This window comes from Oryza glaberrima, chromosome 2, assembly GCF_000147395.1.
Source record: "Oryza glaberrima chromosome 2, OglaRS2, whole genome shotgun sequence".
Classification (NCBI taxonomy): domain Eukaryota; kingdom Viridiplantae; phylum Streptophyta; class Magnoliopsida; order Poales; family Poaceae; genus Oryza; species Oryza glaberrima.
The window spans coordinates 30,898,606-30,923,842 of record NC_068327.1 but is presented as its reverse complement, the minus strand read 5'-3'; the positions used below and the strand labels follow the sequence as shown (position 1 = coordinate 30,923,842).

Below are 25,237 nucleotides of genomic sequence, written 5' to 3'. Positions count from 1 at the left end.
ATTTACACCCGTACACGGTGCCCATCTCGTCGTCACACCATGAATGCACAGAGCAACGGCCGAAAAACAAAACAGGGGTTGCCGATCTGTACGTACACGCAAGTACCGTTAATCCTCTGCTGCAAAACACGGTTGCCAGTGACAAGTTCAAGCACAAAATCGTCCTTGACACTAGCCAGTGTAGCAGCAGCAGTACACTCGTATCCCCTTTTTCGCTGCATTCATTGGTCGATTTACTCCGTTGTCCCGTTGCAATCGCCCACACACACACTACTACTACTACTAATCATACATAGAGATCCATAGATGATTAACTCCACATGCTGATTCTATCACCATACTATGGACAACACACTTACTACAAAAGCAGGTACTGCTAGTACTACCAAAGGAAGTGCAGGCACCACCAAATGGCAGAGCAATTCCGGCGGTTAAAGTACGGTGTCAGCAGACTGCAGCAGCAGGAGCAAGCTCTGCCATTCTCTGAAAGATTACAGTGACCTCTCTGCCATTCCCTGCAGGTTACTGTCACTACAAACACCCCTTTTTGAATTCATGCCGAGCTGCGCTTTTTCAGACTTTTGGATCTAGCGGTGGCTTCTCTCTCAGGAAGGGAAGGGGAAAAATGGACTCAACGAACACTCTTCTTGAGAAAGGCAAGCGAAGCTGTGGCTCCTGTGCAGCAGCTGTGCTGCTACTGCAGTGTACAGGTCCTGGCCTTCTTGGTACGTAGTACACCTGGTAGCTATAGCTCGCTGATGAGTGAGGCCCTGTTTCGCGAAAAGAAATTTTTGAGTGTTATATCGGACATTTGATCTGATGTTGGAAGGAGTTTTTGGATATGAATTAAAAAACTAATTTCATAACTCGTCTGGAAACCATGAGACGAATCTTTTAAGTATAATTAATCCGTCATTAGCACATATATGTTACTGTAGTATTTATGGCTAATCATGGACTAATTAGACTCAAAAGATTCGTCTCACGATTTTCACGTAAACTGTGTAATTAGTATTTTTAATCTATGTTTAATATTTCATACATATGTTTAAAAGATTCGATGTGATTTTTTATGAAAAAAATTAGAAACTAAACCGGACCTGAAACTGTGACACTGCAAACCAAGCCAAGCCAAGCAAAGATAAAAGCAGCAGCAGTAGTACTACTACTAGTGTGGTAGGCAGGGTGAAACGGAGGAATAAACTCTGCCACTTCCAAAGCTAACCTGCCCCAAAATGGAGCTACAAAAGCCACAGTTTCAGTGCCACCCCACTTGACGGTTATTGTTATCCACCGCCGAATGTTTACCGGCTTCGGGATCCTCACCTTCTTCCCCCAGGAGCTCAGCGCCACGCTTCCCCAAGCAAACCACCTCGTTTTTTTTTAATATGCTTTGGCCTCTGCTCTGATCGATCGATCGATCGATCTCCAACCCCATTTTTCTATGCGAGCTTCTCTCTTTTTCATCTCGCCACTTGCTGCTGCTGCTGCTGCTGTGATGGTAGTAGATGCATCTGCGGCTGGATCTCCGAACAAACAACCACCCCGGATTTCACAAGATCTACCCCCCACTATCCATGGATCTCGGCTTGTTGCTTCGGTGTTGTGACCTTGTGAACCCTGGCCAGTTAGTATATTAACTCGCCATAAATAGTCGTGCTCATAACGTGCTCGTGCTAGCCGTCATCTCCCTCCCATGCACACCACCCCCACGAGCACCCATTTTCCTTTGTTCCATTTTGTAAATGCAAGCAAAAAATTTGACTTCGCTTAAACAGTTTACACACACCTAGAAGAAAAAAAAGAACTGAAAAACATATCATCTGTTATATATGTTTGTCTGAATATAACACGGAAATGGTAGTACTGCTAGTGAAGTTCCATATAGAGCCAGTGTCAGAAATAACCCAAATGAACAAGGAAGGTCAAGTGACAAGAAACAGTGGGCCACACACTAAAAGCCCCTCTTCCTTTCAGTGCAAAGCCAGCAAGCAGCAGTGGGCACGCACTGTGGCCCCAAATCCAAGCCACAAAACTTCTCTCTGTTTCTCCTCGTCATCCTCATAGTTTTTATCAACCAAGCTGAAGAAACCCAGATCCCGATGGAAGTAACATTCCCTAGCCTCTCTCTCTCTCTCTCTCTCTATCGTCTCATCCACCACATGCACGGCCCATGTGCACAGGATCCAAAGCCAATCGTCTACACGTAAACACTCGTTTACCCCGCACTAATCATACTAGTTTACTTGCTTAGTTTAGTCGCACTTTACTGCAAGATGGAGCTTTTTACTAACCGGAAATACCATTGGTGGACGATCCGCCTCGGCCACGGGAACTGCAGGACCCATCTTAACCTTCTTTTCACGGCACGCCATAGAAGCCTCCACTGCAGTTTGCCTGTACTATATGCTGCTCTAGCTCAGAGACGAGATGAATTATGCTGCGTCTACTCAGAGACATAGCCAAAAGAAAGAATTTTGCAGGTTTGGTTGACCTGTGTGATAACGTAGTACGTGCAAAACTACTAAATGGAACAATGATTTTTTTTCCATCTGATGTACCAAGAGATTTAAACGATAAAGACGTACATTTTGTTGAGCTTATAGCACTGTGGTACTAGCATTGCAGGAATTAAAATGCATGGGAAATTAAGTAATAAAACGGTGATGGTTAACTTAAACTTGCAGAACAGCTGCTGCTGCTGTACAGTAAATTTAATTTCCATCCAAATACAAGATGGAGGCAATTACAGTAAGGGGATAATATATCTATTCCTATCGAGATAAACCTCTGATAAATACTGGGACGAATTACTAGTTTACTACTGCTACTACTTTCTAGTACACAGTAAGAGTAAAAATGCAAAGAAAATGTGAAAGAAAAAAGAGTCGAATCGGTGGTTGTTAGGCTATAATGCTTCTTTTTTTGTAGTCTCCCACTTTTCCCGTTTATTCCCTTTGGATGAGCATATTTTCTTCTTCTTCTTCTCCTTCTCTCTCTAGCTCGCCTTCCCTTTCTACACGGCGCCCCCCCTGTACCTTCCTTTCTAGCTTCCGCTTAATCTGCACGCTCGCTTCAGCTTCGGCTGCTGACCACCGGAGTCCACTCGAACCGACCGGCGTCGAGGGGCACGCCGCGAACGACGTCGAAGTTGTACCTGCGGCCATGGGAAGAAGCGCACGTACGTTAATTATCTTGCTCGCCGGCAGCAGCGGCAAATTCACGCCACGCGCGAGCATCGGAGAAGAAGAACGAAGCTAGCTAGGGCGCGCAGTAACTTTTACTAGATGTTACAGCGAGCGGTAAAAATTCTGTATATACTTACTTGGCAGCGAAGCGCTTGGCCTCAGCCTCCTCGGCCGCCGCGAAGAACGCCTCGATCTCGGCGGCCGGCGGAATCTTCGGCCGCGTGGCTTGCTGTGCTGAGGCTGTAGCCGCAGAAGGTAGTGGACGGCTGCGCTTCTGTCCTCCAGCCAGATCCGACTCCAGATCGCTCACCTCGCCGGGGAGAAAGCTTGATGGAGTTGTTTCTCTCCTGGAATTTGAAAATTTTGAAAAATCGAGGGTGATTCGGCGTCAGGGGCATGTCAGAACGCATAATTCAGAAGAATTTGCCGGAAATGAGGGAGAATTCTCCCACCTCTCGCGGTCACGGCCGCTCGCCGAGTCGCTCGCCGAGCCCTCCGGGACATGCTCGCTGCCTGCCTGTAGAACATCACCAAAAAGCACGCACGCTTCAGCAACCGGTGATTAGAGATCTGGGATCATTTTTCGAATTCGAATTCTAGGGTTTCGATTCCCTCACCTCCGCGACGTCGGAGCGGCACGCGAGGCTCCTGTCCTGAGCCGCCGCGTCCACGGACGACGCCGTGCTGGAGCAACGCGAGAGGCCAGCCGCCGCATGCGCCGCCGCTCCGTTCCCGGAACCCGCCGCCTCCGCTACAACCGGAGCCCTCGCGGCCGGCGCCGGCCTCGGCGGGGCCATGAACAGCATGCGGCTCCTCAGCTGGAGGTAGCAGCTCCCGCCGTCACGGCGAGTAGTCCCCACGACCGCCGTCGGCAGCAGCGCCTTCCTCCTCCTGGTGGACGCCGCCGACGCCGCCTGCACCTTCGTCGTCGTCGCGCCCGCCGCCGCTGCCGACCTCGACCTCGTCCGGACGCCAACCACCTGCGTGACCTCCATGGCGGCCAACTCCTCCCCCGTGGCCCCCCTGAACTTCCTCATGTACTTGCCCATCTGCGCCGCGTGCGCGCCCCTCCTGCGCCGCCGCCGTCGCCTTCTTTGGCCGTTTCCCTTCTCCCTCTCCTCGCCGCTGGTGGGATATGTATGTGATGTCCCTCTTTGGATTCTCTCCCCCACTTTTTTTCCTCCTCTCTCTCTCTCCGTCTGCCGCTCGCGTCGCGTCGCCTGCTACAATATAAAGATGCCACGGGCGAGGGGGATCAGATCCCGATCCGACGGCTGGGAGATGCCCCCGCGCCCGCCGCACTCACGGCGCCGTTAACCGGATCTGGCCGTTGGGCTGCGACGCTGGTGCCGGTCGCGTCCGGTCGTTTTCACAAACCTCCCGAACAGCCGCAACGGGGAATCGCCGGTCGCGGAAACGGAACGGAAACGGAAAGCCGGTAATGACGGAATTGCCCCCGCCGCACCGTCCTTGGATACCCGACACGTGTGCAGGGACAGATCAGACGGGTGCCGTTGCTCCAGGGCTCCGGCTGACTGTTTGAAATTTGAACCTCTCGGACGGCCGCGAGGAGCGCCTGCGAGCCGTAACGGATGCGTGCAGCGTGTGCTTGTAATTTTTTTTTTTTGAGACGTTGCGACGAGATTACGTGAGAGACGTCACGTTACGCGCGTACTAGTAGCTTGCAATTACGGTTTGTGCTCCTACGGTATCGCGGCATTAACCCAAGAAAGGAACCGGCCTTAACTCTCAAAAGGCTTCTCTGGAAAAGCGAGCAGTCTGGCACAGCAACCAGCATCGGCAGCAGGTCGGGGCCCAGCCCAGGGAGGGTGGACGCGGCTCCAGATTCTACCTGCCGTGCCGTCCCGGCGGTGCGGTGCGGTTGCGCAAAACGATCGACGTGTTTTCACGGCTTAATTCCCTTGTCGGGCTAGAGAGCCTGTACGATCTGTAGGAGCGGAATTTCTAGTGTAGTCTAGCCTAAAAAAGAAGCCAAAACGCCCAAACACCCGATCCAAAAGTAGGTGAATATCGACGACGTACGAAACGTGCATGCCGAGGGGGGACAGTGACAATGAGCATGATCACGCGCCCGGACCGTGAAACGGCAAGTTGGCGGCAAGGCATAAATGTGATCGATTCGATCGGGTAGCGGCGGTTTTGGCCACTGCCGGCTGGCCCCTACCCATTTTACCCAACCGTACAATACAGACCCACCTCCCACGGAGACACACAGCCAGCCACCGCGTACGTCCACGGCGGTAGTACATGCCACCGTCCTCGTGCTCGATCACACTCTCACTCGCATTATCACACGGAGTCACAGACACACACAGGTTTGCTCGCCGAATCAACCGTTCTCGCGGAGCATCGCCGCGCGCGGATGCATGGGGCGCTAGCGGCTAGCGAGATCGTGGCGAGCGGCCGCGGCGTCGGCAGCGCGCACGAAAGCACACGCACGTGTGGCGCATACGGGCCCTGGCGTACGTCGGGGGGGGGGGGGGGGGGGGTCTTTTGGAGAAGAGATGAGGAGGCATTGATGTGGCGTATGCAGAGACTTGCAGGAGGGGATTCGATCAATCGGGGGTGATCGTCCGTGGGGGGCCACTACTTGTCACGAATTCGTACGCGGTGGTGGGTCAGCGGCTGTCGACTGCTATCAGGTCGATCCGAAATGGGCACGTTGGTGGTTAATTTCTGCGTGGTGCGTGCGTGCGTGCCGGTTTGTTTATTCGCCTCGATCAACAACGAGATTGTATCAGTATCACATCGATTACTAATTGGCTACTAGTAGTACTTCGGTAGCTGAATGTTCAGATCCTGCGGCGCTGGCCTTCTATATTTGCTTATGAGATCGCTCAATCTACTGGTGATCAACATTCAACAACGTAACCCATCGTGCGTGGTACGTTCAAACACGTTCAGCTTTTTCTTCGCGAGGGCAACGCATTGGAACTTACATGATAAAGTCCAGGGAAGTAAAAGGGCAGCAGGCGGAGCTAGAATTTTTCCAAACCTAAGACTCAATTGGTTGAATGTATATAATTTTGCCTTTATCTTCTAGTTTTTAAAGTTTTAAAATGAAATTTCAATGAATATTTAGGATCAGGAGTAGGGCTGCAACCCTAGTTGCCCTACTCCTGTCTCCTCCCCTGGAAAAGGGTATATAAATGATCATTTCTTTTCCCTATCCTTCCTCTGAAACCATATAAGATTTCATGGATTCTAATGAGTTGCAACTTTATTTCTAAGCATGAATCAGCACGTTGTGGGTTTGATTTTTTCATACCGTTTTACACGGATCTACATTTTAAAAAGTATAATTCGATTCAATACTAGCTCATTCCTGGCATTAGTACTCCCAACGTAAAATATTACTTTTTATTTTTTCTAAACACAATATAAATACAAATACTCATGTACACACGTGCACGCTAACCTTTGTGAATACACATATGCGCACGGTACTGACTTAGTCTTTATAGGTGCTCATAGAGATACCGTGCGCGTATGTGTCTTCGTTAGTCTTTGTGGGTATATTTTGAGATTAACGAAGTAGGTATATTTTGAGATTAATTAAGTCGGTATATTTTGAGATTAACGAAATCACCGTAGGCACCTTATTGTCGACCAGCACGTCGTTGGCTATTAAAAGAATAATTAGTCGTGAATACTAGCACATGTGATAAATCTAGAACTTGAATTTATTGTGCAGGTTCCACCACGAGAAAACTAGCTTAGCAAGTTTAAGGGTTGTTTTCTTGTACAAGTTACCGCTAACCATTGTATTAGTAAATTACTAATTATCCTTAACAACAAAGTTCGCCCAACATCATCTATTACCAACTGAAGGGGGTATTACAAGTTTCTTTTTTTTTTCAGAACAAAATTCAACCCAACATTTTTCCTGTTTTCATATTTTATGCGACATTCAGGTTAATTATCCATTATCTAAAAGAACGGTGCTCCCTACAAGTAGTGATACTACCAGCTGTAGAAAAGATATGAACCGTTTGTTATTAAGGGTAATTAATAATTTACTAATACAATAGTTAGGGGTAACTTTGTTAAATTTTTTTCTTCGCTAGATTGATCAATGGTCATCTATTGCACTAGCATCACTCATATTCCATAGGAAAATTTAAAAAGAAGAAAGAAAAAGTTTAATCATTGTTAAATGATGATTATACCCCTTCGCACCTTTTTTTTTTTGATAATAATACCCCTGCATATTTCTACTACCGCTATTTGGGGAGGTAATATAAATAGATTTGAACCTTCAATCAAATAATAACAATGATTCATATTGTTTTCTACTACCAGTAGAGAGCACCGTAGTGGGACTCTAAGGTTTCATGGTCTAGTAGGTATAGTTATATTTTAGATACAATATTTTAAAACTAAAGTAACTAATATAGGAAAGTGAGGTAGCTCAACTGGTTAGTTTCTTAGTGGTGAAAACAGTCCGCCTAGACCCGAGTTCAAGCTCTAGACTTACACGGGTGCTTGTATTTATGGCTAATTATTTTTACAGTGACAGCGACATATCCGTCGATAGCGAGCACCCGTGGTGACTTCAACATATCGGTTGATAGCAAGGCACCTGTGGTGACTTCGTCAATCTCAAGATATTCTGACCAGTCTTTCAATTCAGAGGTGCTCATAGATGTAGAGTGCGCTCGTGTTGTCCCATATTTCTTTAAAAAAAAGTAGTTTAATCAGTCTATATGGTTATAATCTAAACCCAACATGATCTACAGAGTAAGTTTGGTGTTTTTATCTGTTTTTATCTTAATAATATAATAAATATTTAGGTAGACTTATTTTTACATCCTCTTCATAATACGAGATAGATAGATAGATAGATAGATAGATAGATGTATATATCCGGTTGGATGTAGAGGCCAAGTAAAAAGTACCTTTCTCTAATAAAAAGATAGATAGATAGATAGATAGAAAGAAAGAAAGAAAGATAGATAGATAGATGTATATATCCGGTTGGATATAGAGGCCGAATAAAACGTACTTACCCTTCTCTCTTAAAAAAAGATAGATAGACTGACAGGACAGACAGATAGACAGAGAGATATAGATGGATAGATGGATAGAAAGATAGATACCATGGCTATATATGTGCTATCACGATATCTTGTATTCTTGAAACAAATATCAGGAAGTATTCTTACAAAAAAAATATCAATCCGCGTCCGAAACATTTTCTCAAAATTACTTCATTTTTTTGTACCTTACAAATTAAATATGGAGTAAGTTTGAGTAATACCATTAACTCCATCTATCAGTACAAACTGCAATTTTGCTATATGTCCTCCAAGGTAGAAGGAAAAATTAATGTCGTTTATATATGCCATTGGATTCTCTACTTCTATTTGTTTTCTAGTAAGATGACATATTGTCGTTTCCTCTTGTAGTCTAAAGGATCTATGCCCTTTCCATGATACAAACAGACATGACATTGGATAATAATAATGTTAGCCGACAGATACAGATCGACCATCTTTAGTTTCACACATATATTTAGTTCGGATCGCATCAGTGTGTGCTGGTACCTGTGACACGAAATGGATAGAAAAGAAAAGCACATCACATGGCTTCATTCTGACCAATCGAAGTTTTGTGCGATCTTCTGATGTCACATGCGGCTCACTGCCTTAGACAAAAGTTACGATCCACGGTAAAATACTAAAATTAAATTAGTATTAATACACTGTCTCCTCTGTTTGCTGATCTCTTCTCGTCAGAGAAAAATATGCATTTCTGATGAACTGCGCCTGTAATGGGGGAGATTCCAGGTAAGTACACTTGGCCTAATGATGGCAAGATTGTATAATGAGTATACTTTATTTGCCTACTAGGGCTAATTAAACACTCACAACACTGGGCACAGAGTAAATAACAGTAGATACAGCTAGTTAATTAGCCTATATGGAGCCTGACAATTCTATCAATGTCCAGATGATGATGATATCACACACTGCATCCAAGAAACATACCAGACCGGATAAGCATGTAAAGAATTTTCCATTCAGAAATCTCACAAGTAATGCTCCACTACCATAAAAATGACTGTAGCTTCAATCAAAGGGCCTGCACATGGAAGCTATAAGAACAACAGAAGCTACTACGCATTAATGGCAGTATGGCACTTGTAGTTGTAAGAAGATTGATAAATTAAAAACACAAGAGTTGATAGTAATTAGCAGTCTACAAGAAGGAGGCTGAACAAACAGAGGTTCCAACAAATTAATATAACTTATAGGAGGAAGAAAAATAATAATAAACTGAGGACCCCATAAGTTAATCAGCAGGTTACAAGTTGGCTGCTAGACAGACATGTCCTTTTGGCAGTAATATCTCTAGATGCCAAAAATTACAGCCCAGCAATCAGAGAAGCAGCAGAGGCCCCAACACAGAGAGTATAGTTTGCAGCAGAGACTGAGCAAACACAAAGGAAAACTTATTACAGTGCTCTGGCAATCAAAGGATCTTCTGTTTTGGCACTTCCTCAATTCCCATCAGTGTCCATGCGTGGTCCCCACAGGTCAGTGACTGAAGGCAGCTGCAGAAGCCATGGGGGGTCTGTACAGTGCAGGGTGTTCCATGAAGGACAGTAATGGAACAGTGCCATACACAGTTAATTGACACAGCAGATCGGCATGGGCTGATGAAAGCAGAGAGCATGGACGGATACTGGTATTTATTCTAGACCGTTTGTTCTTCTCCTATCCTATTTTTTCCTAGCTGCATATCCTTCCATTGGAAAAATGCTCCTTTCTTTTTCCTAGAGGAATCCAATGCTTGACTGGAGGAGTTTTAGGATCCCTTGCTGTGCTTGTCTATGTTTGCTTCCAAGCAAGCTGCTTGTACTGATTCAAGTCAATGCCTCTAGCTAGCGACTTATACAGATCATCATACCATGTGAATTTTTTTTCCACAAGCAAACCTTATCAAGAATGGATGGCTCAAGTGCAAGCAGATGATCTGGCTAGGACCATTTGTTCAGCTTCACAAATAAAAATACTATAATTTGTATGAAAAAAATAAGTGGTCTAGATTAATTCTATTATTAGAGATCATCTTAAAACATTTCTTTTCTACTGGTATGTGTGTGTATATACTGTATATTACTGTTGCTGACTTTTTCACTGATGTGATGCTGGATCATGGAAGTGAGAAAACAGTAGTCAGTCAGAGAAGTGAAGGAGACCAAGACCTGCCACATGCTACAGCCCAGCACGATGGAGGCCGTGCATGCAGGTGCAGCAGACTAACGGCATCCTTTCCATGGAGTACTTGCCTGCCTGCTCTGTTGCTTTGCTTTCTGCTGCCGATCGTGCAGTACTGCAGTTGCCCTGATCGAAAGCCATCCTCTATTCATTCATTCATTCATTCATTCATTCAGTTTTACACAGCTTAATCTGTCGGTTGTGTAATTATTCTCTACTACCATATCGATAATTCCACACTAGCATGATCCCATCACTCCATCAGATAGCCCCATTAGTAAGAAGAAGGTACCACTGCCTAGTATACGCCTATGAGGAAGGCAATCAAGGGCATTGCATCAGGCACGGCAGGCAGGCATTGCATCACAGCATCAGGCACTCGTGTGTGTGCTAGTAGGCGATAGTTACTCCAACATCAGTGGCATCTTTTCCGGGAAAGCAGGTAATGCGGTTATACCGGTCAGTAGCAGCTGTACACTGGCAGTACGCCACCGGTGAATTGTGCGAGGAATGCGATCACGAGTGCACAAAGCGTGACCCGGTTGCACGCGTAGAAGCGTGGGGGGTTAGGGCGTGTGGGGATGGGTCGTTGGGTCCCCTCGTGACATGGTTAACGGCGACTATTTATGCAAACTGCGCCTGCGCGACGGATATGGGCATGGACGGACGGACCGGATCGGATCCGGCATTGATGGTCGTCATGCGCACGAGACCTGGGCGGTGCGTGTGGCGGGTTCCCAGCGTAAATGGTGGCTCACGAGAGAGCCGTCAAAATCACAGCCGCCCGTGCCGTGCCGTGCGCTCTACCCACTTTTTCTCCTGTCCACGCGGAGAGAGAACGCATCGCGCAACGCGCACGCGCACGAGCGCGCCGCGCGCGGTCGGCGAATCGCCGCGCACCGGCGCTAGGTTTCGGGGTCGACGATCTCGTTGCGTCTCACGCAAGACGCAACGCATCAGCATCAGTTTTTACTCTCTCCTTGTCCAAACTCTCTGCTGGTGCTGGTTTGTTTATTGCTACTCCGTATCTTCGTCAAATAATCGTCATGTTCTGCATATGCCAAACAACGCAATAAAAGTAACATTTTCACGGGGCCGGAGATTCTATGTTTCTAGCAAGCATGTGCGTGCATGAACGCACGGCTGGTGGTTGCTGCTAGCGAGCTAAGGGCATTCCCAACCCAATGACTAGGATGTTGTCCATAGCATTTAATAAGTTGCCACCTAAGACAAAAAATAATGTGGCAAGTGAATAAATGAAGAAAGAGAAGGAAACCATATCTTGCATGAGACATGGTTTCTACACGACATCCAAGACATCATGTGAGATAAGTAGCATTAAATTGAAGTATGTAATAGTGGTGTTTGCATTGGAAGAGTAGTGTCTAGTACTTAATGATGTGAAGTTTATAAAAACCATGTCTAGTGTTATGGGTTGGGACTGTCCTAAGACCGGTAGCTAGCGACTAGTAGCGACTAGCGAGCTTTGTAATGATGGGGGAGAAGACTAGGGAGTGACCGAGACGCCGAATGGATGAAAAAAAAGGGGGAGAAAGAAAATGCGAGCGTTTGATTTGTGGCGAGGTGATGGCTCGCACGATAGTGCCATATCATGATTTCTTGCATGATAGGGGGAGGATGAGCAACAAAGTGTTCCCTCCTTTTTTTTCTCCCATGGTGATAGGAAAAGTTACATGTCTCCACAATATGTAAAGAGAAGGAGAAAAGGTTCACATCTTTTTTTTTAAGGGTTAGTGTAGGCCGTCATGACAGGATCCTCTGCCCCTTTTACTCGCATCCTCCCATGTGCAAAATTGTAACATAATTATCACTCCTAGGTTTATTTTCAAGCAGTAGTAATGTAGTTCATGATAGCGTCTTTGACAAATTCAAGCAGCACTCAGCTCACCATACTTCTGAGAGGTTTGTATAAGAGACTTGGACAAACGCATAGCCCAGAAGCCCACAAAATGGAGGCCATTTTGGGTTCAGCCTGTTTGGCCCACATATGGCCTAATATGCCTTGCAACCCAACCCCTTCTCAGCCCAAATAAAAAGTAGCAGGCCCATAAAATAGGCCCAACATGGTAGCATGTAACCCTAGATTTCTTTGGGCTCCACTCCTCCACCGGTCCAACCGTCCAACCGAGAAGCCGCCCTCCGTCCCCCGAACCGCGAGTCCGCGACGCCGCCCGGACGCCCGAAGCATCGACGCCGAACGGCCGAAGCGCCGACCCCTCGACACGCTGTCCCCGGTCGCGCCTCGCGGGCTCGCGGCGGAAGGGTGGGAGGCGGAGGCTGGAGCCCCGAGCACCGAGCTCCGGGGTGGTCAGCCCTTGAAATCCATCCCCTCCACGGACCACGCCGCCAGCCGGTATGGTTTCTGAAACGAATCCTCTTCTCGGATTCTCCAACCCGTTGCCCTTTTTTCCCCCCTTTTTATTTCAAACTGAATTAGTTATTGAATCAACTGTGGAGCTTGAAATATGGCAAAATATAAAAGAAGAAGACAGTAGGTTTGAAGTCACGAATCATCTGTTGCTTAGGACAAGGGGACTTTGGTTAAGCTTGTTCAGTTCTATCCTAAAAAAGTCTATAGGTCAGAGTTGATGCATTTCCCTTTTCAACTCCACCACTGATATAGGTAAAGATAAAATGTTTTCAAAAGTGAAAAAAAATCTGATTGAACTTTCTATCTTGCTTGTTGAAACGAAGAAGCACCTTAGTTATGAACTTGTCTTCCGGTGAAGAAGCTTCTCAAAGAGTGTTATCTTCAGTGAATCATGTGAAGAATAAGCTAAAGAAAAAGGATAGGCAAGCAATATATAAAATTTGGAAGATTGCATAGTTACCTTTCTTGAGCGTGGTTTTTTTTCTGTGGAAATTAAAGATGATCACATCACTTATCGCTTTCCAAGCCATGACGCAAAGTTAAATTGTACTTTTATTCAGGTGTTATGTAATCCATTGAAACTACAAGAGACATCTTCAGAATGAACTATTAGTGCTGCTATGTGTACTTTAAAACATCTCAGTTTATTTCGTTTCATATGAAACAGTTCTTTTTAACTCATAATATCCAGCAGCAAAATATTTTGTCCATCACAATTGCCCATGGACTCTGCCGTTGATGGCCCGAGACAACCTCCGGCTAGGGCGGGGAGCCGCCTCTGCACACGCTGCGGCGAGCGGAAGGCCGCCCTCAAGCGTCCCAAAACCTTAGAGCAGGTGTGCCTCTATGTCCTTCACATTTTCAATGTAGTTTGTCCTGATGTTTTGAGACAATCCAGGTGCAATGATTTAGCTCTAGTAGCTTAAGATTAACAAGCAGGAATTTTTATATTTTTGTGACAGTAGGGATACTGTGAAATGCGAAACCGTTTTTGTTTGGCAGCTGTAGGTAGTGCTTACACATTTTCTTCTAGATATGTAGGGAATGCTTCTATGTTGTCTTTGAGGATGAGATCCATCAGACTATTGTTGACAATAATTTGTTTAAACCTGGTGATCGTGTGGCCATTGGAGCTTCTGGTGGAAAAGGTATTTCCACACCTGTATGTGCCATCACTAACTAATGAAATAGCATGTGTTCTTTATACAACTCTGACTACTTTCTTTATTCATGTACAGCTATAATCTGCATGCTTCTTTCTTTATTCTGCTCTTGATATTCCAACAGACTCAAATATTTTCACGCCATGACTGTTATGCAGATTCAACCGTGCTCGCATATGTGCTATCAGAGTTAAATCGTTGTCACAAATATTGCCTTGATTTGTTTCTCTTATCTGTGGATGAAGGAATTACTGGTTATAGAGACGACTCACTAGAAACTGTTAAAAGGAATGAAATACAGGTTCCCCTCCCCTCTGCCACCAACACAACAACACCTGTCTGCTGCAGCTTTTGCCTTTTAGTATTGGTTCTATTTTTTACAGACATTTAATCACCAACTTTTACCATTTAAATGCATATTCGTCAGTTGCTGATACAACCGACTTATTGCAGTATGGCCTGCCATTGAAAATAGTTTCCTATAAGGACCTCTATGGCTGGACAATGGATGATATTGTGAAAGCAATTGGCCTAAAAAATAACTGTACCTTTTGTGGTGTTTTTCGACGTCAAGTAATTCTTCCTTGCCTCTTTGGTGCATTTTTTGTACTACTTATAGGTTAAGCTTTACTGCCAATCCTTTTTTTTTGTAGGCACTGGACCGAGGTGCTGCTCTCTTAAAAGTTGACAAGATTGTGACTGGACATAATGCTGATGACATTGCAGAAACTGTGTTATTGAATATATTACGTGGTGATATTGCACGGTTAGTGCTGATCATTCCTTTGTCCTTTTTTTGGGTGGTTGATGTTAATGCTGATTTTCTTTATATATAGGTTAAGTAGATGTACCTTTATAACTACTGGTGAAGATGGGCCAATCCCAAGATGCAAGCCTTTCAAATACACCTACGAGAAGGAGATTGTTATATATCCTTACTATGCAATATCCCATATAATGTGATATTATGCTCTATTCATCAATTGCACTTTTATGTTATTATCCTTGACCTTATGACACGTATGCATATTTCAAAAAGCTGGACTACTTCTCCACAGAATGTAATTTCTTACTCCTTCCTATGTATAGATGTTCAGCAGTCACTGACTAGCATTCTGTAACCAATCATGCTTTTATACACACTAGCAATAATTCTGCTAAAAGAAAAATTCTGCCATACTTGAAGTAATATGCCATGAACTTTTGAGAGTAGTATTATCTTCTACCGACTTTGAGATCAAATCCATTTAATTTTCTGTATTTCACAATTCAGGCATATATTCACCAAATGCATACCGTGGATTTGCTCGCGAATTTATTAAAGATCTGGAAAGGATGAGGTAAAGGCTTCTGTTGTCCAAAGGAATGATCATTATTTTTACATTTGTGTTTGGTCATTTCTTGGTAATGCTTTGTCATCCAGAAGAGAGAAGCCTATTTCTTCCTTGCTTCTGAACTTTTTTTTTTTTAATCTTGAACTTAGTAAATTATGAATGGTGCAGACCTAGAGCTATACTGGACATCATAAAATCAGGTGAGAATTTTAGGATCTCCACAACAACAAGGATGCCAGAGCAAGGAACATGTGAACGTTGCGGCTACATTTCTAGTCAGGTATAGTGATGGTATAATATGTATTACCTGTTGACTTGTTTAGGACATCCTCCTTGCTGATTTACTCAATGAGACTAATGTTAATTAGAGTAAGTGAATAACAGAGGTGCTTTTGCTAAGACATTAGATAGGTTGTCATTTTATTTTCTTTTTGAGGGAAAGGTTATCAGTTCACTCGGTTATACCAGTTTATTTGTGCCGTTACAGTTTGTTTCTTTGAATTGTCTGAATAATGCACCCACATGATAGTTCAATCCATTTTGTGCATTCCATGAACTGAACTGAGGCCCTCTGCATTGTGCTCACTCATTTAAGAAACCTGGAACCTGTTAGCTAATGATGTGATTGGCATGAATTCCCCTGATTTCCAATGCTTTTACTGAACTGAACATCGTTGAAATTCTGGCCTTGTAGAAATTATGCAAAGCATGTGTCTTGCTGGACGGATTGAATCGAGGCTTACCAAAACTAGGCATAGGCAGGACCAAAGGCATTGCTGGAGGTGATGGTGACTGTGAGCAGCAAGCCACACGTTCGGAGAGGAACAGATCGAGTCTGCAAGGAAAACGCGGGAACTTCGACTTCTAGATATTTCAACTGTAATTTTGTTACCATGTCATTGTTGGTTTACGACACCTGGATCATTTGGCATGATTCAGTTGTACAAGCTAACTATTTATGATTGTGAGATGGGTTGCTAAACTATCAGCAAGCTGATTTTACAGCATCTGTAGTTCTGTACATGATGCGCGAAGGCCAGAAGCACCGCTCGACACAATGGTCGGCGGCGTGCTGTTACATTATCCGTTTATAAATACTGTTTGAAACCAAATGGTGCGAATCGTTATGCCTTTTGGTTTGGTTTATCCCTTCCTCTTGAAAATGCTGGCCCGTCTGTAGTTGAATCCAAGGGTCCCTATTTTGAAGCACAAGAACTTCACTACAGTTAAGCCCATCTGGAACGATGGAAAATCTACCGTTTTCTACGAAATCCTTGCGTGGTTCTCACAAAATTTGTTCGTTTCAAACATGTTTACTAGTCTTGTTTGGAACCAAATGAAACACTTTTCTTTAACCGAAATGAAACACTTTTCTTTAACCGAAATGAAACATAATTTTTACTGTGTTTTGGTGAGACTGCGGAAACACATCTGAGTACGGCCACAAAACACGAAGTTGGCGCCAAACCTCCACAACTCTCCCGCCAAAACCCAGAAAGGAGCGAAGCCAAATAATTCTCAATCACTCCTCCCCGATCCAATCCATTATCCATCGTTCCATCTCGCCGTCTCTTGGCAATCCATGGCGGCGGCGGCGCCCACCGGCTGCTACAAGTGCGGCCGTCCGGGCCACTGGTCCCGCGACTGCCCCTCCGAGCCCGCCGGCGCCGGCGCTGCATCCACCGACAACCCTAACCCTAACCCCAACCCCAAACCCAGCGCCTCCCGCTTCGCCCCTTACCCGAGGCCGAGGTTCGGGAAGAGCGCCGCGGCGGCGGCGGCGGCGGCAGAAGGGGAGGACGGGAGTGGCGGCCAGGCGCAGGGTAAGAAGAAGAAGAAGGAGAGGGCGACGCGGCCCAAGCTCACTCCGGACTTGCTGCTCTCCGACGACGGCCTTGGCTTCGTCCTCCGCTACTTCCCCAAGGCCTTCAAACCCCGCGCCCGCCCCGGCCACGAGGTATTATCGTCTCCCTTGCGCCACCCTTTTGTTATTGATTTCAGAATTCTACTACGACCGGATGAGCAGAGGTTTTGGTGTGGCCACGCGATACTAACTTTTATCAGATATATTCTCAAAGGAAAATGGTGTTTCTGTTCAAATTTGGACCATTCTTGCACAAAGAGATTGCATGTTTGCCCAGGGAGAATTTAACAGATTACAGCAATTGTTAATCATTAATTAATCATCGTAGTTTGGTGCAGTAGAGAAATGCCCGGGGGTCTTCTGGCTAGCTCCACAAGGTGGTGGGCTAGACGATCTAGGTTCAAAGCCTCACCCCTTCTAATTATTTGATATTAGGTCCTTCCCTAATATTCGAGTCTTTTTAGTTTGGTGCAGTCGGTGGGTCGTTTCAAACTAGTCAATGAGCCAAAGGGTGGTTCTTGTTTCAAGTGCAGTGATTACTTGGCAAAAACACAGTGCCAGTACTGATCTGCAATATTTTTTTTCTGCTCTCTAGAGCCAACTGGAGCCCTTATTTTGTGCTGGCACGATGATGTGATCCCTTTAGTTTGTTATATCTTGAATAAACAAAATCTTGTGGAATTCTTGAGCAAAAGTTGCATATATCAGTAAAAACTCTGCTCTGTTTTGGCTTTCTAACAAAGCCGGATCAATAGATCTAACTTACAAAAAAAGTTGCATATGTCATGCAAAACATTTTTTGTGAAATAACTAAAGCTTGTGCTTATGTACATGCTCATTGTATTTTCATTTCATCTCCTAACATTGAGTTTATGCCTTGCTGTGTCAGGTAGAGGATCTTGGTAATCTGATCAAGCTATACACAGACTGGCACTCTCGCTTGATTCCTTATTACTCCTTTGATCAGTTTGTGCGAAAAGTCGAGAAAGTGGGGGCTAGTAACCGTGTTAGGGTAAGTTGTTCTGATTCATGTTTCTCTTTCATGTGATTATAAGTAAAAGTGTGCAGACTAGCGGGTGTGCTCAACTGAAAATTGGGGCAGTCTTAATTCATCACCTGGTTCTTTTTTAACAGAGTTTATCACCTATTTTATTTCATGGGAAAAAGAAGTATCCATAAAGCACAGTTTTAAATTGTACTCCATATGGGATGCTAACACCAGGATTTTTTTAAGCCGGGATGGCTGAAGGAGAGGCCATCCAAATATTGAAGGAGAAAAAAAAAAGTTCCAGGATTGTTTATTACTCCACCACTAGCATGCTCATTTCACAATTAGAATGGGGGTAATATGGCTTTTGAAATATCTTGGAGGACTACTTTCATACGCCAAAGAAAATGAGGGCAAGCAAAAGAACCTAGAATCACATCTATATGGAGATGTCATAAAATACAACAGTTCGTGGGAAAAAAATATTATTGTATTCCTTACTGCACCTTGCCTGTTTAGGGAAGTCCTTTCTTGTCTGTCAATCTATAGGCTGAGGAAAATATTTCATTCCACAAACAGGCAAATTCAAATTCAACATACAGAAGTAGAAACAAAAAATAACAAATTTGATTGTGAATAGAGTGTACTATTTATTTGCATTGAAATTTTTTATTTTTGTTTCTACTTGTACAAGTTGAATTTTAATTTTCATGTTTCTGAGGTGATAACATGTTGATCTATCTAGTCACTTTTTTTCAATTTTTTTTGATGACTTTTAGACAACATGCATGAAACGAGGGGATATCCCCTCGAGGGATGAAAATCCACCTCCACAAATAGGCTGTAGTATAGTTTCCATGGGGAATAAAATGCAGAGTTTCTGACAGTATTCTCTTACTTCACAAGAACTCCACAAATACCCATTGCTAACTAAATTAAAAACAAAAGAGGATTTCAGTTCCATCGTATTGATTTTTCACTCTTGAACTCAAGAAGTGAAATTTAAGTTTAGAAAGCTGTAATCTTTTTGTAAAAGGCAGAATCATCTTTGTCACACCATAAATGCTCCTTTTTTTCGTTTAGTATTTCCATGTCCCAACATTTGTCTCCTGACCTATGTATGTACTTCATTTTCTTCCTTTTGTAGAGATGCGTTTCTGAACTGAGGGACAGGGTTGCCAGAGGGGGAGATCCTACCCTACTGCATGAACCGCCGGTCGAAGTCATCCCAGAGGGCGAACCAGGTCTGAGTTTGTTGTTTTGTTTACAACACAGATATTTAGATCTTGCTAGAAATGCGTTGTTTTTGTTGCTAATCTTTCTTTCCAGCATTCCACTGACAGCAATCAATTTGCTCACTATCTGTTGCAGATGGAGCCACAGCTGAAGACCCAATTTTTGGGACTGAAGTTCCGGTGACCGAAAACCATGGCGTGGACCAGGTGCAAGAAGATATAGACATACCGGTCGAAAGCAACGATGTGGATCCCATGCAAGAAGATCTCCTTAATGAAATCTACAATAAGGAAGCTGATGTAAGTCATGGTGGTTACAGCCATTTCAATTTTGCATATCTTTCTAGTGGCTACGCAACTGAAGAATCTGTGGTAAAACTGTGATCTCTGAACCTCCGATGACACTACAGGAGCCACAAATCCCAGCTGTTGGAGGAACAGCCGAGGAAACCACACCGGCCATGGCTCCAAAGGAAGCGAAACCACAAGATGATCCACCACGAGAAGCGCAGAACCAACCGGGCAAGATTCAGCTGACCGAAGAGCAGAGGGCGCGCATGGAGGCAAACCGGCTCAGGGCCTTGGAGAGGGCAGCTGCTCGCGCCTCGCAGCCGGCATAGCTAGCAAGCAACCAGCTACATACTCAACTCAGCTACCTGCATCTTCGCTTGTTATTCCCTTGCATTGCATTGCACCTGTTGACCCCTGTGATGGATGTATTACATGGCACAGTAATCAGCACAACTCTGTTGTTATTGTGCTACTGCCTGAATAGCATGTGCAATGGTGTTTTGCTGAACTTGAGGCTTGGTGCTGAAAGAATCTGATATTCCGATGTACATGCTTCATGCTTGTAGCACTGGTTGTTTACGCCATTGTTCCACAGTGACCGAGTCTACTCCTGATTTATGGCGTCGATGAGTTGGGCGTTTGGCTACTATAGTCGTGTGTCAAGATCCTGGACCATCTGAAGATTCTACGTCCCACTGCTGACTGCTTGCTTCCTGCTGAAATCTGAATTCGGAAACACCTTATGTTCTAATCTAGTAGCAGGATGGACAGTGAAGTTCTTTTCCGTTTCTAGGTTTCTTTTTCACCCAAGCGAAAGACGGACCTGGTTTCCAGGTTCATGTTTGTCTGACTTGTTTTAGCTTTTGTGATGATGTTGATCGAATACCTGGTTTACTGAAAACAGGTATCCCCAGTTTTCTCGTTTATTGTAAAACTTATTTTAGGGGGTTTCTTTATTAAGTTGGGTCCAAATGACATCATTATTTCACAAACGGTCCAAACGGATGAGACGATATCAGATGCCTCCGTTTGTTTTGAGTGTGTGCTAGGCGGCGCATCGGCGGGTGTGAATAAGCAACTATCGTCTCATCCGGACGAGCCGACCACTGAAATCGAATCCGAAGTCCCAACTCCCAACCACTGCTCTCTCCCGCGAGATAAAGAGGTGTGCCTTCGTCTTCCTCTTGACACTCCATCCGGCCCCCTTTTCTAGCTAGCGGCACGCGAGGTTAGTGTGTTTCTGTGTGGAGAGATGTTCTTGTGCTGTTCCGCGCGCGAATTCCGAAGGCTTTTGATGACAAATTTCTCTGATTTTTTCTCTTCTTTTTTTTTTATCTGGCATGTTCAGAAACCAAAACTACTACGAGTCCTGCTGCTTGAAGGGAAAAAAAATGAACGCTAGTTGTTGTGTTGAATCTTTTATACTTGTTCCTGATGAGAAGAAAGCACAAAGTAGCTCTTGATTTGTTGGTGTACCATTGAGGTGCCTTTCCTTATTGAGCAATGAACAGAATCATATTTCTCCTATAAAGGAATTGTCATGCTAGATCACATTTAGTTATTTTTTCCTTCAGCTAAAGCATTATGCTAACGTTTCTCTGTCGAGGAAGGATGCTTTTGGTGATTCACACGTCCTGTAGAATACCCCTGTTTCGTTGGGCTGATTACTTTTTGTTCCATGGAGTGATAACAAGAACAAGTTTCTCTAGCTATTCTCCTTAGAAGCAAGTCATGGAAATTTCCAATTGTTTGTCTAATGAAATCTCAACATTTTTCTGTCTGTTTAAAGTACATCCCTGAGATCGACCAGGCATGACAAACAGTGTAGAACAATACAATTAATTAAGCATGTCATATTTAATCTTCCTTGTTTGCTGTACTATAAGTTCAAATGTGCATTTCTTTGATATGTTACGCTGTTAATCTTGGGATATTTAACTTTTTGCCACCTTTAAGATGTGACAATTGTCACTCACTGTCTATGACACGTGGGCCCTCATTTGTTTATGACATATGAATTTAGTGATAAATTCTTTATCACCGCTCGTAAGAGTGGCAAACAGTTAATTATTCTGTTAATGTTTTACAGAAACTATCCAAAAAGGGTCTGTTCACTTTATTACCAAAATCAACCTTACCAACATTTGGCACTACCAACTTTGGTAGCGTTGGATGTGTTTAGTTTGTGATTTTTTTTAAATTTTAGTAGTGACTTTATGAGAGGGAACTTCTGAAGCTTTCAAATTTTGGTAAATTAGAGAGGGTAAGAATATGTTTAGTTTGTTACCTTACAAATTTATTTTTGATAACACCGAAAATTGGTAGAGTTGAAAATGATAATAAAGTGAACAGCCCAATATCTTTACTGTTGAATGTTGAGCAGATCTACGTCTTGACTCTTGAATATATTTCTCCTCTGATGACAACAGCATTGAAGCCAATATGGCCGCGCTGCCATTAGCCACCGCCGAAGTGTGCGACGCAAACTCAAATCCAATCATCGCCGGCGAGCTCCGCGCCCTCCCTCCCATCTTCAAAATCTACGGGAGGCGGCAGGTTTTCGCCGGCCCAGTCGCGACGGTGAAGGTGTTCGAGGACAACGTGCTGGTCCGCGAGCTCCTCCAGGAGAAGGGACATGGCCGGGTGCTCGTCGTCGACGGCGGTGGCAGCGTGCGCTGCGCCCTCTTGGGCGGCAACCTCGCGCAGCTGGCGCAGATCAATGGATGGGTCGGCATCGTCGTCAATGGCTGCATCAGGGATGTGGATGAGATCAATGGCTGTGACGTTGGTGTCCGTGCTCTCAATTCGCACCCTATGAAGTCGGGGAAGAAGGGCGCCGGTGAGAAGCGTGTGCCTGTGACCATTGAAGGGACCAGGATTTGCGACGGCGAGTGGCTCTACGCTGATGCTGATGGCATTCTCATCTCGAGGACTGAATTGACTGTGTGAAGTTCCTGAATGTGTCGATCTGTACGTACGAGTAGTTGGTGCATAAAAGGGGTGATGATTAATTGATTATGCCCTCCTCCTTGTGTTGTATCTAAAAATAAATGTAATGCTGCAGCCAGGTTCCTTTTGCCCAAGCTTCTCCCAATTCTACTGCCTTAAGGATTTTCAACGTTAAGGCCTGGTTTAGTTCCCAATTTTTTTCCCAAAATATACATATCGAATCTTTGACACATGCATGAAATATTAAATATAGATAAAAAACGAAAACTAATTACAGAGTTTGCATAGAAATCGCGAGACGAATCTTTTGAGCCTAATTAGTCCATAATTAGTCATAAGTGCTACAGTAACCCCACATGTGCTAATGCCGGCTTAATTAGGCTTAAAAGATTTGTCTAGCGGTTTCTAGGAGAGTTATGAAATTAGTTTTTTCATTCGTGTCCGGAAACCCCTTCCGATATCCAATCAAACATCCGACGTGACACCCTAAAATTTTCTTTTCGTGAGCTAAACACACCCTAAGTCTCCTTTAGAACGTAGGGAACCGTTCATTTCCTCTAAAATAAATATTCCCGTCAAATGCTCTGTTGCAAACAAGGGCCTCTAGAAAAAAAGACCCTCGTTCGAGCTATACTTATGTGAACAACGTACAATTCAGGAAGGAGACCAAAAAGGGCTAGCATTAGATTTTTCTTTTTATTTAAAAAATAAAACGAATCGCGCTAGATAGTGTGATTTTTACAAGCATGTAACTCCGAAGAAAAACTGTCTGGAAGCAGATTAGGTGATAACAGGGTCTTCTAGACTACACTTTCAGATAGAAAGCGATGCCGCCAGATACAACTGAGGAAGGTCGGATCTAGCCATGAGATGCATGATCCGACTGTCCTTGTTGCCAGCCGCACCTTCAAGCCTAGCCCAGCGTCATGTTCCCAAGCCTACTATCACCATCCATGGCACTCTTGTCAACGCCGTCACTAGATCAGGTCGAAGGAAGGGCGGATCTAGCCATGAGGAGCCGAAATATGTCGTCCCATTGCAGTTGGCTGTAGACATGAATGCACCACTGCTGATGAGCTTGCCATCACCACTACTCGTTGCTTCCACCACTGTGGATAAGCCACCATCGTTGCAAACACCTCGCAGCTGCCACTGCCATGAATGGGCTTGCCACTGCAGTCATGGCACACCCATCAGTGTTGTCGCTAGATCTGGTTGAGGAATATCAAAACTAGCCATGGGGCGTTGGATTTGACCGTCCCCATTGGCACTGGACACTGCCATCGTGCCTACCGTCGCTATAACCTTATTATTGCCATCGCCACCGCTGCTCTCATTGTTAGGTGGCCCCGCCGCTACCATCATCGTTGCTTGTCGTTTTCCGGTGGTTCTCTGGTTGTAGCATATACAGGAAGAGAGAAGAGCAATGGCGGATTCACCGCTCGGCTAGGGCGGGCAGTTGCCCAGGCTCAACATGCGCTCCATCGAGATCGAGCGATTTCTCCACATCAATTTGCTGGTTTCTCAGGCAAAATAGGCCGGTTAATCACCTCATCTGATTGTTTCATATTTGACGCAAGGAGCAAATAGATGCAGGGTGCTTGATTTTTGCTTTTGTATGCATGCGCTTTCCATGGATCGTCTTAATTTGTGCATGCACTTGATTGCCGACGAAGCATCAACGTAGGAGACAGCATCCTAATAGTCCACTTCTATAATAAAAATATAGTTTTGTTTTTTATAAATATGTGGTTAATTAGCGGTTCTAGTTAGATGTTAGGTTTTGCCCAGGTTTCACGATATTCCTAGTTTCACCACTGGAGAAGAGAGAGCGGTTGCAGTAGGGTTGGTGGAGCTAACCGTGCCACTCTGTTGCACGACGGGTGGGGGGGGGGTCCAAGTCGTCGCAATGAAAAACTTGGTGAGCAATGCTACTTGATGTATTGGCGTAGTCAGAGTATTCCCCCATGTAATCTGTTTAGATTAGACTAGGTTATTTTTTATTTTCATAATCTTCAACAGAGTTTCATAAACATGGGTTCAAGAACACCTCAAAATAAGCCTGGGAGATGGAAGTCAGCTATCGGATTGGTCGAGCGGTCACTCGGGCTCCGCCACCGACGTTGCATGTAAAAGTTTATCAGTCACTGGCAGATACATTTCGTTGATCCCACTCATATCGCAGCTGCTCTAGCAAACAATCTGCTGCTCGAACCAACTATTTGCATTGTTCGTTGCTCTGCATTGCACCTCTCGACCCCTAGGATGTACACGTGGGACAGTAATCCGTTAAACTCAATTATTGGCACTCTGCTAGCCTGAATAACAAGTAGTGTAATGTTGTTTGCTTGTATGTTTGGTCGTTTTCCATCCTTTGTTCCACCGTGACGTTGATGAGTGGGTCCCGTCCTGATGCCGATCAATTGTCTACTACTGCTATATCAATTAATCATGTTCATGTGCTTAAAAAGATTAATTAATCGTCTTTCTGGATGGCGATCAGCCGATCACCGCCCCCCCCCCCTCCCCCCCCCCCCCCTCCCCCCCCCCCCCCCCCCGGGAGGATCATTAATAGATGGTATTGCGCAA

General features: G+C 44.7%; 4 protein-coding genes across 7 annotated transcripts; 3 read left to right on the top strand and 1 right to left on the bottom strand.

The window, feature by feature from the left end:
• Positions 1 to 2,653: 2,653 nt before the first annotated feature.
• Positions 2,654 to 4,390, bottom strand: LOC127761551 (cyclin-dependent kinase inhibitor 1). The gene is made up of 4 exons (XM_052285861.1): positions 3,806 to 4,390; positions 3,641 to 3,705; positions 3,326 to 3,535; positions 2,654 to 3,157 (listed from the first exon to the last, which is right to left on the bottom strand). Exons 1-4 carry the CDS (start codon positions 4,235 to 4,237, stop codon positions 3,076 to 3,078), a joined length of 789 nt encoding a protein of 262 aa, XP_052141821.1. The 5' UTR covers positions 4,238 to 4,390; the 3' UTR covers positions 2,654 to 3,075.
• Positions 4,391 to 12,559: 8,169 nt separating this feature from the next.
• Positions 12,560 to 16,467, top strand: LOC127763194 (cytoplasmic tRNA 2-thiolation protein 1). Of its 2 annotated transcripts, XM_052287828.1 has the most exons (11): positions 12,560 to 12,806; positions 13,519 to 13,660; positions 13,858 to 13,972; positions 14,146 to 14,288; positions 14,441 to 14,560; positions 14,641 to 14,753; positions 14,824 to 14,916; positions 15,008 to 15,048; positions 15,261 to 15,327; positions 15,490 to 15,601; positions 16,016 to 16,467. In XM_052287828.1, the coding sequence occupies exons 2-11, from the start codon at positions 13,547 to 13,549 to the stop codon at positions 16,187 to 16,189; spliced, it is 1,092 nt and encodes a 363-aa protein (XP_052143788.1). In that variant the 5' UTR covers positions 12,560 to 12,806; positions 13,519 to 13,546; the 3' UTR covers positions 16,190 to 16,467. The 2 variants fall into 2 exon arrangements, with proteins under 2 accessions (XP_052143788.1, XP_052143789.1); XM_052287829.1 differs by lacking the exon at positions 14,441 to 14,560 and having other exon boundaries at positions 16,016 to 16,466.
• A 324-nt stretch (positions 16,468 to 16,791) lies between these two features.
• Positions 16,792 to 20,289, top strand: LOC127763195 (uncharacterized). Its single transcript, XM_052287830.1, has 5 exons — positions 16,792 to 17,278; positions 18,075 to 18,197; positions 19,321 to 19,417; positions 19,545 to 19,708; positions 19,819 to 20,289. The coding sequence occupies exons 1-5, from the start codon at positions 16,904 to 16,906 to the stop codon at positions 20,026 to 20,028; spliced, it is 969 nt and encodes a 322-aa protein (XP_052143790.1). The 5' UTR covers positions 16,792 to 16,903; the 3' UTR covers positions 20,029 to 20,289.
• A 450-nt stretch (positions 20,290 to 20,739) lies between these two features.
• Positions 20,740 to 22,861, top strand: LOC127763196 (putative 4-hydroxy-4-methyl-2-oxoglutarate aldolase 2). Of its 3 annotated transcripts, none has more exons than XM_052287833.1 (2): positions 20,740 to 20,864; positions 22,129 to 22,861. In XM_052287833.1, the coding sequence occupies exon 2, from the start codon at positions 22,142 to 22,144 to the stop codon at positions 22,646 to 22,648; it is 507 nt and encodes a 168-aa protein (XP_052143793.1). In that variant the 5' UTR covers positions 20,740 to 20,864; positions 22,129 to 22,141; the 3' UTR covers positions 22,649 to 22,861. The 3 variants fall into 3 exon arrangements, with proteins under 3 accessions (XP_052143793.1, XP_052143792.1, XP_052143794.1); XM_052287832.1 differs by having other exon boundaries at positions 20,742 to 20,927; XM_052287834.1 differs by lacking the exon at positions 20,740 to 20,864 and adding an exon at positions 20,960 to 21,182.
• Positions 22,862 to 25,237: the final 2,376 nt, after the last annotated feature.